This window comes from Uloborus diversus, chromosome 8 (genome assembly GCF_026930045.1).
Source record: "Uloborus diversus isolate 005 chromosome 8, Udiv.v.3.1, whole genome shotgun sequence".
NCBI lineage: Eukaryota > Metazoa > Arthropoda > Arachnida > Araneae > Uloboridae > Uloborus > Uloborus diversus.
Window position 1 is genome coordinate 20,905,756 of NC_072738.1, and position 17,973 is coordinate 20,923,728.

The 17,973-nt window shown below is 34.5% G+C and overlaps 1 protein-coding gene across 1 annotated transcript in view; it reads right to left on the reverse strand.

Moving 5' to 3' along the window:
- The window catches only part of LOC129227957 (glutamate receptor ionotropic, NMDA 2B-like), an 86,990-nt gene that overhangs the window by 58,786 nt on the left and 10,231 nt on the right, over positions 1–17,973 (reverse strand). Inside the window, exons 2-3 of the mRNA XM_054862582.1 lie at positions 15,602–15,789; positions 8,453–8,703 (exon numbers count right to left, since the gene is read on the reverse strand). Coding sequence (XP_054718557.1) covers positions 8,453–8,703; positions 15,602–15,789 — 439 coding nt within the window. The remainder of the gene's footprint in view (positions 1–8,452; positions 8,704–15,601; positions 15,790–17,973) is intronic.

Here is a 17,973-nt window from a genome sequence, read left to right on the forward strand (position 1 = left end):
ATATATTTTTTACCTCCATCTCAGTTATTAAATAGTAAAAGGAATGTGTGTATCGCTTGAGCAAGTCTGTAAACTTCTGAGGGTGCTTGATAAATTCAAATAAAAGTTGGCACGAAAGCGCAAATCCAAAAGATCCGAAAAAATATTAATATTTTTTTAATCTTAAGACCTGATGAAAAGTTTGGTTCTCGCAACAAAGTACAAAATAAAATCAGTATATGATGTATTGGTTACAACACTCAAATATTGCAGTTAATTCAGTTTAATTCTGAGGCTGCCAGTAAAATTAAAATTAAAAATTGAGCGAAGAAATATAGGCATAGTAAAGGCTATTCATTCAAAGCTGTATACCGCCGCATTTTGAGCAAAATTTGTTCCAGACTTACATGTACCCCACCTTTCCCCGCAGCAAGTGCAATATTTTCGTTCAAATTTTAAAGATGAAATTTATGATTTTACTGCGGAAATTTTTCATAATTAGAGTATTTATATTTTTATAAACTCTGAAATTAGGTTGAGAAATCACCCACCAGATGGGCGTCACCCGGGAGGGGGGGGACCGCCCCCTCTCAATAGCAGTTTTTTGATTTAGCAAAAAAGTTTTTTTTATCTCACGTTTCAACTTTAAAAAAAATTGAAAGCATACGATTTGAACATTTATTTGCAAAACATAAGAGGGGAGCAAATTAATCCTTTATTATTATTTTTTAAGTCAGATTTTTAAGAAATCTCACTTTTAAAATCGCAACTATTGGATAATCCCGATTTTCAAATTGAATTTCTAACGTTTTATACAGCTTAGGTTCACAATAAAATATAACGCGAAAATTTCATAAAAATTAAGAGATTCCAATCACTGTTTAGGGGTTTTCCCCCTTCCCATGAGGCAGGTATTCGAAAAATAAATAAATAAATAAATAAATAAAGGCGGAGTCGGAATTAGAGTCAAAGTCCGAGTCGGCCATTTTTCTTCCGACTCGGCAGCTCTGGTGAAAACAAACAATCTCCTGACTACACTGGTGTGCAAAAATTAAGGACGAAGTCGAAAAATCAGCATATCAGCTGAACGAAGAGGCAGAGCGGACAGAAAGACCAATCAGGAGATTAAGTAAGGTGATGTACGGTAGCACATGCGCAGATATGCAGGCAGACGTAATGGGGAAGTGTCTGAGTAGTATAAAGTATGTTGTCGGTGTAAGATCAGTATTCCTGGCAAATAGATTGCACGCCGTATAGCAGTTAAAATCACACCGAGTTTCTGCCTCAGCGAAAAATGGCGAAGAATCAATCTGTTAGACGACATCTAGATGCTTTTACCCGAGGTCGAATCATTGGGAAGTTGGAGGAAGGCCGCAGTGTGACACATGTGGCTGCAGAGTTCGGAATTGCTCACAGCATCGTTTCACGACTTTGGAGGCAATTTCAAACTACAGGAACAGCTATCCGGGGGTTCAGTAGTGGTCGTCCACGAGGAACCACACCCGCAGATGACCGGTATATTGTCTTACAGGCCAGAAGAAACAGGCGGCAGACAGCGGGAGAAATCGCTAAACACACGACACAGGCGACTGGACGACCGATATCGCGTTTTACCGTGGCCAGAAGACTGCACGGTGGTGGTCTGTTTGCACGACGCCCTATACGGTGTGTACCTCTAACGCCTGCCCATGTGAGAAGGCGTTCTCTGTGGTGCCGGGAACACGGGAATTGGAGAGACAATGAATGGGAACGAATACTCTTTACAGATGAGAGCAGATTCAGTCTGAGTAGCGATTCTCATCGCATAATCATCTGGAGAGAGCGGGGAAGCCGCAATCATCCCTCGAACATCATTGAAAGGGACAGGTATGGAGGTCGCGGTGATCTCGTTTGGGGAGGCATCATGCTTGGTAGTCGTACAGACCTTCACATCTTCGACGCAGATTCAGTCAACGGAACCCGTTATTGTAACGAGATTCTTCTTCCATATGTGCGTCTTTTTAGAGGCAATATGGGTCTGCAGTTCCTTTTCATGGACGACAATGCACCATGTCATCGCACAGTAGCTGCCGAACAGCTCTTAGAGAGTGAGAATATTGAACGTATGGATTGGCCGGCACGTTCTCCGGATCTCAATCCCATCGAGCATGTATGGGATTTTCTAGGCAGACGCTTGGCAGCTGGTACCTTACCACCAGTAACGATTCGGGAGCTTTGATTGGCGCTGCAAGATGAATGGGCAGCAATGCCTCAACAGCTCATTGACACTCTCATTCTCAGCATGGGCAGACGCTGTGAAACCTGCCTAGCAGTCGGGGGAGATCATATCCCCTACTAAAGACCGGATGTTTCTTGCTGGACACCCATCGCAGGGATGTTTCGGCCTTCAGTCGCATTGCGCTTCATGCTACTTTTTCAATAAAGCTTCTTTTTATCCCTCTGATTTCTCTTTTAGTAAGTGTTGCTTACATTACACATGTCCTTACGTATTGGGGATCTTACGGTATTAAATGTGTTGATTTGGAAAGCTTTTGTACAAAGTTATATTGAAAAAGCCGTCTCGTCCTTAATTTTTGCACACCAGTGTACTCCCAATTATTAAACTCTAGAAAATCGTCCGTCAAGGTATGACGGGTGAAAATTGCGTCTACGCTTGATCGAGGCAATTGCCTGTTCGATGATTGTTCGATAGTTGAAATTTGCCACCTAAGTCCAGTAGATGAACTCTGATCTCCAGAAGATAGCGTTCATTGTTGACCACATTTTTGTTTTTTCATTCCCTGAAATGACACATTCTTAACAGCAAAACAGTTAAATTACCGCATTCAGTTCAGCCTTGTCATAAGAACGCATTTCTCTTCATGTTAAACATTACCAAAAATATTATAAAATGATCATGCCGGGTGCGAGTTTCATTGTTGGTGACGTCAGGAGCGTTACTCGATCACTGGCTCTTATATGTATGAGGGTATGAATTAAAATAATTAAACGTAAAGTGTCCTCTGATCGATACTATGAACATGGAAAAAAATAATCACTTAATATTTAGTAACTCCGCCTTGTGCTGCTATCACGGCTTGGATGCGGCGTGACATGTTTTAAATGCATGATATGGCTATTTGAGTCTAAGGCTCCTATATAAGCTGACTGATGCAAAATTTTAATTCCTAAATTGTCGAGCAAAAAAAAAAATAATAATAAAATATGTGTACAAAAGTCTCTTTTCAGAAAACTTGTGTCCAAGCTTTAGATGTGTTGCCTGAATATTTTATTCTGTAGATGAAGACGATTATTTTAATACAAATTGAAAACAAATAAGGTGAAAAAATGAGGTTTATTACATTAAACATTTCTCGATTTTTTTTTTCTTGAATTTGTGAACTAAGTTATCTTTCTAGATTCACCTTGAGTGACATTTTACTCAACTTATCATCAAATGTTTTACGACATAGCAACCAGCAAATATTATATTTATATATACTAGAAACAAAGTTGGATCCAATTTCGCCTTGAAACCAAAATGTCGGATAAGTCCGCCTGGCCTCTTCAAGGGGCTCTACTTGAGTGTCCTAGTATTATACATAAACTCGTTATTTTTCTCGAAAAATCTCACTCACAAGAAGAAACTTTAAATATTAACGGACACCTATGTTTGTGACAGTAAAAATAAAAATTAAAAAAAAAAAGTATAAAGTGTCCAGATTAAATTTTAGACTTTTAAATAAACTTTAAAATATGTTCAAATAACAAAGCTGTGTAACAACAATGAAAATCAATAAAAAAATAAAAGAAGTTTGTTTGAGTCTAATAATTTGGCCAGTCTCTGTATTTAGTTTTTTTCCAGATAGCTTCGGAAAACGTCAAAAAGAGAAGAACGTTTCGAACCAAGACATTTTATCTTCGCAAGAAGATTATTTTATTAAAACGAAGTTTCCACCGGATTTTAGAACTGGAATATCCAAGTATTTAACCTCAAAATTGCAATAACCGAATGAAGACAATCGGTTGTTTGGAGGGTCACAAAAGATTGTTTTTGATTTGTAACATTGAACTAGCTACATTGATTATCCTCGCGGGCCTTACATAACCTAGGGGTCGCTGTAAAATGTTAATACTTGGAGAATATACTTTGAACTTATTGTAAAATGAATTATGACAATTTGATCAGGGTTTTGGCACTTTAAACACTGTAAAAACGATTCACAAAGGTTCCTGGAAATAATGGGCAGCTGATGCGCCCAATTTCTGCCAGTAAAGTATCTTGAAAAAAACCAGGAACGTTTTCCACTAAAATTCAGTAACACTCCTGAAAACTTCAGAAATATTCCCGTTTGAGGCGAGTCATGTTTCAAGAACTTTAGAATAAACTTAGGTAGGTATCTCATAATAGCTCTGCACCTTCCTGATTTATTAAGGAAGTTCCATAAGCAGTTACGCAAACAAACATAGCCAAAACTGAGCCAGAATCGCAAGCAAGTATCGAAAATATCTCGCTTGCAATTATTGTACAACAACGTAGTCCATACTTATGCTCTCCCTTTGGGAGCTTAATCAGCATGGACGGCCCGTAACCGAACTGAAGCCGATATACTCTATAAATATGCTCAGTTAATCTTTAAACTGGGTTATAAAACTAATTTTCGCAAAAGTGAGAAGTCTGCATTCATGCAAATGGTAGCAAGCCAGGAAACTTTTTGACGGTGAAGCTTGTTTTTTCCAAGAAGTGGATAAAAGCCATTTAAATCCCAAATCGTTACACGGAAATACTCAGTAACGTTTCGGAATATTTTTACAGTGAATGTTAAGTTATTTCAGCAATCTTTATTTTTATTTATTTATTTATTTTTTGCCCTTTTCTAAAAGCTAACAACCATGGTTTAAATGCACTTTAACGGAGACAATAAGTCAATGCTTGGAGAAATTACACTGCTTTGTCAATAACAATGTTTCTGAGAAAAATATAACTACCGCACATCTTTCTCGTAATGTTCTCTAATATTTAATATTTTCTAATATTTCAAGTTTTTTTTAATAATGCATTCTCGCTTAATTTTAATTAATTATAATAATCACTTTCTTTTTTTTTTTTTTTTTTTTGAAATTGCTTGAGCTTTATATGTAGTGTGATGTTTGGGTAAAAATTTTTTTATTGTTTTGAAACAATGGTTATAATTTTGGAAAAATGATTAATTTGTACAGTTTTGAATGTTTTTTTGCTTTGCATTTAGTTTTGCATAAGCTATTACATTTCTTATTTATTTGTCAAACATTAATAAAGGTTATCTTAAAATACGTCTAAAAATGATTAACCTTAACAGTTAACAAGTTCATGAAATGAAAGCAAAAATATCATGACAATTACATTAAATACGTAAATTACTCGCTTTATTTTCAAAATTGGACATTTGATTGACGTTATTGAGACTTAAAAATGAGATATGAAAATTATCTTAATCATTAATTTACGCTAACCGCTAGCTATGTTTGAATGTAATAACGCTTTTGAGAGTCATAATAAAAGCAAGGCAAAATATTTAACGGCATATATATTTTCATTTAATAATAAATTGCTGAAAAAATAATCCTAAACTATATAAATATAATACATATGACCCTATGAATTTAATATTAGTTTAAATTTTCAAGTAAAACGTGTCCCAGAAGCCTTAGCGACATACAAAATTTGTACAGCTCATGATAAATCAAAACAGGCTTTTCTTCTAATATGCAAAAATATCTTTAAAACCTGAAAACAGTTCAATTAGTCCTATGATCATTTCATAAATAACCATATATAGAAAAGAATATAAGATTGATGTGCGTCAAAATAACACTAAAACAATATGTTTAAATATATTTTATAATTGCTGCGTACTATTTCATTTAACGGATTTAACGTAATTTCTACATTCTGATATAATATAATGCTGCTCTTATTAAAGCTCGCAAATTCCTATAGCCTAAGGTGCCATAACACTTTATGAGACCGTAAAACGTGATGCGGAAGGAAATCTCCGGATTTGGTGTCAGTGCAATTGGCCACTAGTGGATCTAATAGAATATGTAAAGCATGATGATATTACGTCTTCTTGGCAAATATTTGAAATCGATAATTTGAGCTAAACTTTTAAGGGTTTATCGGATATGCTAAGGGCAAAGACATATCCATCAGTATGTCATTACATATTATCTGTAGATGCTTCTTCCACGGATTTGACATGCATTAACACATATAATATAGGCATTGCACAAATTTAAAATATATTGTAAAATATATTCAAAGATGTCCATGCGGGTTTTCATGCTAATTGACCTCCATGATTTATTAGACTAATACACCAAACATTAAAACCATGTTTTTACGTGTGGATATATTTCCACAATAGCTTCTTTTTTTTCTAAAAGAAAAAATGTTGGAACATAGTCTTTGTATTATGATATAGTCCATCAACTAGCATATGCTACGCAGTGTTAGGTCAATATCTTGTGCACGTCATCTAAACACCGAATTTTACCCTTTGAGTATTTTAAGCAGAATTATGTGATGAAGTAGAGTAATATGCTAATAAAAAGATTGATTTGAATAATCGTTTGTGGTAAGATAAGCATTTAAACGTTCACAGAAATTAACACACGGTTATCATTATAGACTCCAAACTGCTATACACTGTATTAATGTGTTACTACATACAAATCGAAATGTTGTAAATGACTCTGTATAATGGCAACGAGAAATACTGAAAACAATTAGAAATCATAATAGGTTGTTCTGATACTGAGACGTACCAGTCAGAGAATTGCAAAAGGTTAAAAAATGACAACGGAAAGGATAAAAATGAATCTTGAAGCCAGTTTAAGGATACCATGTACTCCAAGCTATGTAACTACTTGGAGTAACATACGAGCTGTAACTTCGCTGTCTTTTTGAACTTACTAAAATCTTCAATAAGTATCAAACGTCAAGCAAATTTATTTGAAATAAAGCTTCGTATTAATCTCGCAGAGCTCATAAAAGGTGAAAAGGACAGGCTGACTTTTCCGACATTTTGGTTCCAAGACAGAATTGGATCTAACCTCGTTTCTAGTAGTTATAAATACGTTATAATATTCTTTGGTTACTATGTCATAAAACATTTGATGATAAGTTGAGTAAAATGTCTGTTTAGGTGAATCTAGAAAGATAACTTAGTTTATAAATTCAACAAAAATGCATCGAGAAATGTTTACTGTAATGAAACTTATTTTTACACCTTATTTGTTTGTAATTTGTATTAATTAAATATTCTTCATCTACAGAATGAAATAATCAAACATCAATCAGGCAACACATCTAAAGTTTGGACACCAGTTTTCTGCAATGGGGCTTTTGTACAAATATTGTTTTTTTTCGCCCTACAGTTTTAGAACTAAAATGGCGGATAAGGAATATAAGGAATCTTTGCAAAAAAAGTCATTGATTGGAACATCAAGTGAATGAGTAAAAAAAAAAGTTATAACGCAATCCTTTTTGTTTAGTTGTGAGAAAAATGTATGCAAATTTGAGTTATACACAAGTATTATTTTAGGAAATAAAAAAAATATAAAAATCGTCTCAGTTAGAATAACAGCCAATGACCGCAGCATGAATTAACGCTTTTGTTGCTAATCACGTGTTATCGCATGTTGTAAAACAGTTTCTTCTCTTCAATTGCCATGTATTCTTCTCAAAAATACCGAATTTACTACTGCTTTTGCAGTTTATATTACTAAAGCCGTTTAAATAATTCTTTAATGATTTAATGGATCCTCTTAGATAGAAAAGTAAAGTAAAATCAAGATTTTTTTTTCATTAAACTACTTTTATGCATTTCAACATGATTTACCCGAAGTGCAAAATGCTAACTGTTCGACCTTGACACCAGCATTTTAAACTTTAAACTCAGATACAGAGTGTCCTGAAAAAGACTGAATGTTTTCAAAAAAAATATAACAGGAGAACGGTTAATGATAAAAAACAAATTCTTGCTGAAAATGCATGTGGTGGGCAACACTTTTTTTTTCTCAGAGCTCCGAATTTCAGTTTGAAAAAATTTCAACAGATCGCGTTGCACATATTAAGCCGGTAAGTCCAAAAAGAAGAATTGAAATTCACCGATTTTTATTCCGATTGCAACAGGGGATTACAGCCGACAATTGTTTGAAAATATTGTTTTATTCTTTTGTTCATTATTTTCGAAAAAATATGGTGTAATTTTCAATACATTTTTTTATTTATGGACTTACTATCTGCAGCGCCGTCTATTGGAAAAAATTTCCAGTAAAATTTGGAACTCAGGGGGGAAAAGTTTACTGCCAACCACATGAATTTTCTGCATTTTTTTTTTTTTAATCATTTACCGTTTTCCTGTTATGAATTTTTTAAAAACAGTCAGTCCTTTTTAGGACACCCTGTATATATAAACAATTGCCACCACAGTGTTACCGAAAGCCTTACCTAGCATGCCAACAGGAAATTGTCCAGGTTTAACCTCTAAGCCAAGGCCTACAACTGACTGGGATGCGATCCAAACATAATTCTTCCCCGTGATGCCAAGATCCGTAGCCGCAGCCATGATTTCTGCTGCTTCCATTCGTGTCGCAAAGAGGAGGAATATCCTGGCCTCACTGTCCGCAATGTCTTCCAGCTCATTGCGCACATCTTGCATGTCGTAGGATTTTAGAGTGACTATGTCAAGAATATCAAACCTAAAACACATTTTTTTAAAAATGACTAAAGCACCAACTGTTATTTTTCAGAGAATTTATGAGTTTAATAGCGACTTTCAAACAAATCTCATTTTACTTCTGCACAAGTCGTCGCCTCAGAGCAACATTAGGATAACTTTGTTTTATTGCTGGGATTAGATGTCTTATTGGTGCTCTGAGGTGATGAAGTATTTTTTATGAAAAATTAAAATATTCAATAATCTTCTGAGAAAAACAGTCAATGACCGCAGCATATAATTCACAGGTTCATCGCTAATCGCGTGATATAATCAATCGTAAAACAGTTCCTCCTCTTAAATATCCATGTATTCTTTCAGACACTGCCGAATTTACTATTGCTTTTACAGTTCATATAACTAAAGCTGTTTACATATAATTCTGTAGAGAATGTCAAACCTAAAACACATTTTTTTAGTGATTAAAGTACCAACTGTTATTTTATAGAGTGTTTATGAGTTTAATAGCGACTTTTAAATAAATATTATGCATATTTAAGGTTGAGAAAAATATATTTTTCATTAATTAATAATATCACCGGACGCGGGAGCGTCCCGGCCCGCCAAGGAAACCAAACGTCAGCAGCCAACGGAAGCAAATTCACCGCCAAAGACGAAAGAAAATAAAAGCGACCAAGAACAAGATTACATGACAGAACAAGTTGGGGTTTTTTAGGTTTTTCATCCCTCTGTATCTCAGCCCCATGAAGACCCCCGGAGTTGATTTTTGGAACACTCAATCTCTAGTGGCCCCTGACGCCGTTAATCAAAATACAATCCTCTGGACCATCAGGGGGAGGAGGTATTAAAATTATAAAATCGCTATTCAAAAACGTTTTCGCTTTCTTTGACAGGGCTACAGCCCAGACGAAAAAAGGAATCAAGCTGAAATTTCGCACACACATTCCTTGTGCCCTACTGATGTGCCTTTTGTGCCATTTGACCCCCTCCCTTTCCCCCCTCGTTTTTACCCCCCTCCCCAAATTGTACCTTCCCGGGGTTCTATCACAGCCCCCCGGGGGGCTACGGTAATGATTTTTTGTATACATATTCTTGGGGGGCCATTGAGTACATACACAAAAATTCAACCCCCAGGGACATCATGGACCGGAGTAATTAAAGTTTGAAAATCACTAATTTTCCCTAAATTGTTATGTACTTACTCTCAGCTAATAGGGTTTGTTTATCTCGGACTGCAATTGCAAGGTTAGAAGAGATCTAAGTTATTCCACAGTTGTCTTAGGAAATGAAATTCAATCAAGACTAAAAAATATCCAACAGTTGCAACTAGACGTTAAATCGCGGATATCACAAATTTGCCACAGCAACTGCGCATGCGCGCAGACTTAGCTCATTGGGCTTTCTGTTTTCAGATTCTATGTTGTTTGTTTATACTTAATAGACCAAGAGCTGACCCCCAAAAACGCGATTTATCTCTTTTATGGCTTGTGGCCGGTTGAAATAATAAAAAATGCAATGAAAAAACTTTGGCTCTAATCCCCCCCCACTAATTTTGGGTCACACGGCTGCGTGGGTGGATGAAAGGTCAAAAAAAAAGAAAAATATTAAAGTAATGAGTTAAATGGCTAAAAATTATATAATAACATTAAATTAATAAGAAAAAACACGTAGCGAATTTCTCCCCAGCTATGTTGGGGCGAACGTGGTGCCCCCCAGGGGTAAAGTATCGATTATTAAACTAAAAAAAAATGATAACGTTCATGGGGGGAATTTTACAGGGTATTAGTTTCATTATTTTGATTGCCAACAAAAATCCCCCCCCCCAGTAACTATGGGTCAATTTGTCAAAAAAAAAATTTTTTTGTTCCTCTTTATTTGGTCCAAGTCGAGTATTATTCGAACTTACGCATGACTGTTTAAGTTGCAAAAAAAACCCCAAAGTTTGAACGTTTATTCGTTAAAAAAAAAACGCGTAGCAATTCGACCCCCCCCCCACACCTATGGAGGGGGTTGCTACGCGGTGCGCGGTTTTACAATGTGGTGCCCCCCAGGGGTGAATTATCGATTGATTAAATAAAAAATGATCACTTTCGTGGAGGGAATTTTACAGAGTATACATTTAATTGTTTTAATTGCAAAAAAAATCTCCCCTCCCCAGCAATTATGAGTCTACTAGCTGCATTGCCCGTCGTTGCACGGTCTACCTCAAAAATGTACGTGTATTCGGCGTTCCAAACATTTTATACAATTATATAAATTTTCCCATTTTCATTACATTTCTTATTGCTGATCCACTCCTTTTAGTCAAAGCGCAATGTTATATAGCCTATAGCCTTCCTCAATAAATGGACTATTCAACACAATATGAATTTTTCAGTTTGAACCCGTCGTCCCTGTAGACCAAGAGCTGAGTCCCCCAAAACACGGTTTATCTGTTTTATGGCGGGTGGCCGGTTAAAATAACTAAAAAAATGTAATTAAAAATTTTGGCTCTAATCCCCCCCCCCCCCCACACTTTTTGGGTCACACCTGCGTGGGTGGATGAAAGGTCAAAATAAAAGAAAAATATTAACATGATAAGTGAAATGGCTAAAAATTATATAATAACATTATATTAATAAAAAAACACGTAGCAAATCCCCCCCTCCAGCTATGTTGGGGCGAATGTGGGAGCCCTCCTGCCCTTAGAAGGGAATATCGATTGTTAAAATAAAAAAAAAATGATCACTTTCGTGGAGTTGGGGATGGGGAACTTTACAGGGTATTTGTTTCATTATTTTGATTGCCAAAAAATCTCTCCCCCCCACTAACTATGGGTCAATTTGTCAAAAAAAAATTTTTTTGTTTCTCTTTATTTGGTCCGAGTCGAGAGCTATTCGAACTTTCCCATGACCTCTTAAATTGTAAAAAAATTGCAATTATTTATTCGGTAAAAAAAAAGAAAAAAAAAAAACCACGAGGAAAATCCTCCCCCCCCCCAGTTATGTTGGGGCGAACTTGTTGCCCCCCCAGGGGTGAATTATCGATTGATTAAATAAAAAAAAAGATTACTTTCGTAGAGAGGGGGATTTTCTCAGAGTTTACATTTGATTGTAGCAGAAACCCCCCCCCCCCCCCAAAAAAAAAAAAATTAAATTTAAATTAGAAATTTTGAAATATTTTTCAAAATGAAAAGAAGCAATTCAGCGTCCGTACATCTGCTTCTACCATTGTGTGCTCAGTATGAAAAGAAGGAAGGGGAAAGTATACGCCTGTGATGGTTTCTTCTTGCTGTTTCGAGGGCAGGGCAGTTTCGTCAGTGATCAACTGTAGCCAACACAGTGAAGTCGTTATAGCTGTTGGTTTTTCTTTTCGGAGCACGCTGTACCGCATCCTTAAACTGAAAACGTAAAAAAAATCCTTTTTTCAATAATATATTTTGTTGTTTTTATATTATGAGTGTTTTAAAGGGTAATTTTAAGTGTAGCCAGCCATTAGATAAAAGATTGAATGTTTTGATAGAAACTTTATTTGAAGGAATAAAAGTTTCAAAGATTCGAAAACACAGAAAACTGAGATTCCATGATTTAGATTTTTCCGAGTTCTTAACAGAGGCAGATCATCGAGATTGTAGGAACATTTTTATCAAACTAGATAGACACTATCACAATCAATATGCTGAAGGTAAATAAATCTATATGAATTATCAAATAATTATTTTAAAAATTCATTTAACGCATCGGATTAACGCATTAAAATTTACAAGTAAAAAAAATCGTTATTGCAATTTTAACATAAAATCACTTTTGTTTGTGAAATAAACTCATAATTACTGGGGTAGGGGGAGATTTTTTTTTTTTTGCAATTAAAACAATTAAATGTAATTAAATGTAAACAATTAAATGCTCTGTAAAATTCCCTCCACGAAACTGATCATTTATTTTTAATTTAATCAATCGATAATTCACCCCTGGGGGGGTGGCACCACGTTGTAAAACCGCGCACCGCGTAGCAACCCCCTCCATAGGTGTGGGGGGGGGGGAATTGCTACGAGTTTTTTTTTTTTTTTTACGAATAAACGTTCAAACTTTAGGTTTTTTTTGCAACTTAAACAGTCATGCGTAAGTTCGAATAATACTCGACTTGGACCAAATAAAGAGGAACAAAAAAAATTTTTTTTGACAAATTGACCCATAGTTACTGGGGGGGGAATTTTTTTTGGCAATCAAAATAATGAAACTAATATCCTGTAAAATTCCCCCCCCCCCACGAAAGCGATCTTTTTTCTTTTAGTTTAATAATCGATACTTTACCCCTGGGGGGCACCACGTTCGCCCCAACATAGTGGGAGAGAAATTCGCTACGTGTTTTTTCTTATTAATTCAATGTTATTATATAATTTTTAGCCATTTAACTCATCACTTTAATATTTTTCTTTTTTTTGACCTTTCATCCACCACGCAGCCATGTGACCCAAAATTAGTGGGGGGGATTAGAGCGAAAGATTTTTCATTGCATTTTTTATTATTTTAACCGGCCACAAGCCATAAAAGAGATAAATCGCGTTTTGGAAGGTCAGCTCTTGGTCTATAAGCAGAGAAACAAATTAATGAATGAGATTAGAATGTTTTCCTCCCCCCCCCCCAAGTTTTGCCGATACGAAATTTAATTCCCCCTGCTTTTCAGTTTTGATATATTTATGGAGGGAGGAAATTTTAAATGTCGGCGCGAAACTGGGGTTAAACCATTACAATATTTTACGTGACAAATTATATGAAACTGTACGCATATGAATACGGCACATATAACTTATTAATTGAAAGCGAAAAAAAGCACTTTTTTTATTGGTTTGCTTATTTTCTAAATTAATGGATTTTTCATAAACAACAAATAATGAACTGAAAATATATGAAATACGTGTGTGGATATCCGTGCTTTGCAGTAATTTGTTAGCTGAAAAAATTTTTGCAATTAATTTAAGCAAGACTTTTACTGTCCAACCACGGATTGTATGGAATTTTCAAACGTCCAGATAAGACGAATTTATCTGAATGCCGGGGGGGGGGGGGGAATTTGATGCCGGTATTCCGTTCATTTGAACGAGACTCTGCTTCTGCAAAAGTTGGCATCGCTAAAAAATAATAGATTCGTCCATTTCTGACTGTAAAACGGATGTTGTCTTTCCATACAATCCGTGGCCAGACAGTAATGAGCTTAGTCCGCGCGCCACATGCGCATTCGCTATGGCAAATTTGGGATATCCGCGATTTGACATCGAGTAAAGTTGTATAGATCTTCTGACACATTCAAATTTAAAATATATAATGGCTTATTTTATTTTTTTTTTTTGCTTGCTGATAACATGCGTTATTTCGTTTTTAAATGAACTTTTAAACAAAACTAGGTATTAAACAAGACAAAGACTTCTATCAAGAAAAAGATAAATCAGCTAACAATTGAAATTATCCCATAAAACGTAAAATAATCCACGATTTAAGAAAAAATGTAATTAAACAAAAAGGGAAAAGCTAGATTAAAATAGCCCTCAAGCTGTAAAACATTTAAAGAAACCTTCATGAAAATGTTGAATAATCCGTCAAATAAAAAAACTGTCATAGAATTTATTGCAAAGTTGTAAAATACTCGAAAACAATATAATTTAAAACATAGTATTTTATTATCAAAGAAGTTTTCTTTGCAACAGAGAGGATACAAGGATTGCAATAAAAATTTAAACCGCCGATTCTCGCAAATTGAACATAGAATCTTAATAGTCAGAAAATAACTTGACGTAAAATTAGGCTAGCCATTATTGTTCCTTAAAAACACAAAACAGCGTTGTTTAAATTGAAAAGTTTCTGACTTGAAGTTCTCAATTCTAAAAATACAGACAAAGTAATAATATCATTGCAAAAAGATGTGATATCTCATCAAAAACAACCCTGTTGTAAAAATTTCCCCGCCAAGAAAACCTTTAACTTTTCCGCACAAAAAAGAAAACCTGCATCCTAAACCCAAAAACAGTCAGCCATAAAAAGTTATGGTGTCTAGTTTGCCCGACAAGTATCTGCCAAACTATCATCCTCCCTCTTCTCCTTTTTCATCACAACTACTTCCCTTAGAACCTCCTCCCACCTTCAACTCCTCAGAAATATGGAGAGATCTTTTAAATTGTTTGGCGGGAAGCTTTTCAAAGTGAAGTGGTTGCTTTGTGAGCAAAACGCTTCCTGCCAAACAAGATAAACAATTTAAAAGATCTATCCATATTTCTTAGGAGTTGAAGGTGGGAGTAGGTTCTAACGGAAGTAGCTGTGATAAAAAAAGAAAAGAGGGAGGATGATAGTTTGGCAGATACTTGGCAGGCAAACTAGATATCATAACTTTTTATGGCTGTCTATTTTTGGGTTTAGGATGCAGGTTTTCTTTTTTGTGCGGAAAAGTTAAAGGTTTTCTTGGCGGGGAAATTTTTACAACAGGGTTGTTTTTGATGAGATGAAAGATACGTTAAGTATTTTAATAAACAATAGCGAGATAAATTTTCTAAAAGCAAGATTTACAGATGAAGTGAGAAAAGTAGCCAACATATGGAGTAAAACCATTTTTTATCTTGAAGTGCATTTTGAATTTTTATGTGTGTTCAGTAAAAAATCAAAAAGATAGAAACGTTGTCTAAATTTATGATCCGAAAAGATATACCGTACCAAGTATTATTTAGTTTTGTACTGCAACCTATATCTGATTCAAAAAATATTTGAAAAAAGAATTCATCAGAGTAATAGTGAAAAGGAATAAACATATGTTTTTTAACATTTCCTTAGTTTTTTGAATAATTTTTCGTGGTATGTAAACAGGAAAAAAAATAATAAACTAAAACCAAAAGTAATATCTACGAATACATAGGAGATGAAATTTCGGATACATCAAAGAAAAGTATACTTTACTTGAAGTCAGGAAAAATATTCCGCTGCGTAAGATCTCTGATTGCTCGAATGAAATCATCATGGCCGCCGATGCGTGACGTCACTACGGAAAAGGTATGCCAGGAATATCTCTTTAATATGCTTAGCATTACTTGCGCTTGGTGCTCAACTGTTGGTGCTAACTGAAGGATTCTTGAGTCTGATACACGCTGCGAAGAACACAGAGTGGTATTCAAAGGTTTAAATGTACCAAACATTAGGTTTGTAACAGAAAAAAATGGAGAATTTGTTAAAATTATAAACTTGAAATTTGCTTTCAGATTTTGCTTTGTGACCGTAAAATAATCATGCAGTTAGAACATATACATATACTTTGTAGATTTTTTGATACACGTTATGTGGTTGATGTCTGTACACATTGTTTTTTTTATAGCTATTTGATACAAAAATAATATAGTTCAAAGATGAAGATTGTTTTCATTTCAGTTAGTACGTATATTATATAAATTTTAAACTAAAAAAAATTAATGTTTTCTTTAAATCAAAATGATTTGCAACTAAACATGCGAGTTAGCATTTTGTTTTCATAATGAATAGAAATTTTTCAAGTATGTTATGTTATCGTTCATAGGCTGAACTATGATTGAGGCAAACCTAACCTGACAGTCGTAATGATGCGATTACGATCTGCGTAGCCTTTACAATGCTGCTAGGTTAGGTTTAGGTGATCGAAGCCAATACACTGTATCCTAAAACTTTCTGTTTTGTGGAATGTGACAAAAATCTATTCATACCCATCTTTAAGACCAAAGTTTGACACTGGAATGTATGGACTTAACTTTAAAAACAAGGGACGCGATTATTACATTTAAGTAGGGTAGGTGCACCAATTGTGGCCACTTTAAGGCCCTGAGAAAGTTCTAAGGGATTGAGTTCCTCTTGTATTGGCAATATAACAATAAAATATGTGTCAGTGTTCTCAGAATTTAAGCTTCTTTAACATATATTTAAACTCCTAAGCTACTAAATAAGCAAAAATAACTTAAGTCAATTCAACTGTAAATAGGTAGATTTCACCAGTTGTGGCCATATATGGGCTAGTTGTGGTTACTTAATGTTCCAGTTGAGGCCAATTCAAAATTTTTGCCTAAGAATTGAAATTCAAGTCCAATATTCGACATACAATTAATAGAAAACATTGTATTAAAGAATAGCAATGATTTTGGATGTTTATTCATTTTAAAGAATATGAATCAGTAACAATAATAGAATAGTATGTGATGAAAATCTCTTTATACCCATCTTTAAGACCAAAGTTTGATACTGGAATGCATGGATTTAACTTTAAAAACAAGGGACACTATTATTACATTTAAGTACCCTTACGGCGTAGGAGGAAATAAACATGTCGATTCTTGGCCGAGAAAAAAAAACTTGTTTTACAATCATTCAAGAACAAAACAAATGCTACAAAACTCCTAATTAAATCAGAACTCAGGAATTGTCAATATTTTTTCCAAGCTTGGTCTTAAGGCTCTGCTATTTATACTTTATGTGACCCCTAACAAGTTACAAATAGTAAACACTTTGACGAAAATTATACTCTAGCTGCTTTTATTTGTTTGGCTCTTAAATATTGTCTATAATGTCTTAGTAGCCAAAACCTAGCATTTGTACAACAGTGTGTGTACACAGTATGTGTTTTTAATCAATATCATTTTAAAAGGTGCTTCATTGAAATTAATAAGCGGTAGTGTAGTTCTACCTTGGCCTTGCCCCCCCCCCTATAAAATATATTTAAAAATGGCCAAATTAATCATGCATAAAACATTTTGTATGTTCGATTCTTTCGTTAAATTTCTAGACTTCACTTTCTACACTATAAAAAAAAATATGAATAAAAAAAAACTTTATTCTTCGTACACAAAAAAAAAAAATGTTAATCCGTTTATCAGCAGTGCGCTTCAGTAAGTATAAGTTTTCGGGGTAAGTTAAGCGGGATAATTTAATTGATGACACGAAAAAGTTGTGTGTTTCGTTACCGGAAAATTGGGTTCAAAGAGCTCAAAACTTTTAATATAAATGATTCAGTGAACTTTTTTTCTTAACAACTGTACCATTTTGAATTTCATTTAGGAATCACTGTAAAAAATATAGCTTCACATTACGCTATATGCTTTTGAAAACTTTATTGCAATAATGATGCATGAAAAAATTAATATAAAAATTATTTTATTCAAATGCAATTCCATATTAACATTTTTTCAATGGTTTACTACTTCAGTGACAGAATATGTAGTTTATACTCTCAACATGTAAATATTTTTGCATATTCATTAAACAAGCTAATTTTTTGTCCCTATTTCAATACAACTTAAAGTAAATAAAATAAT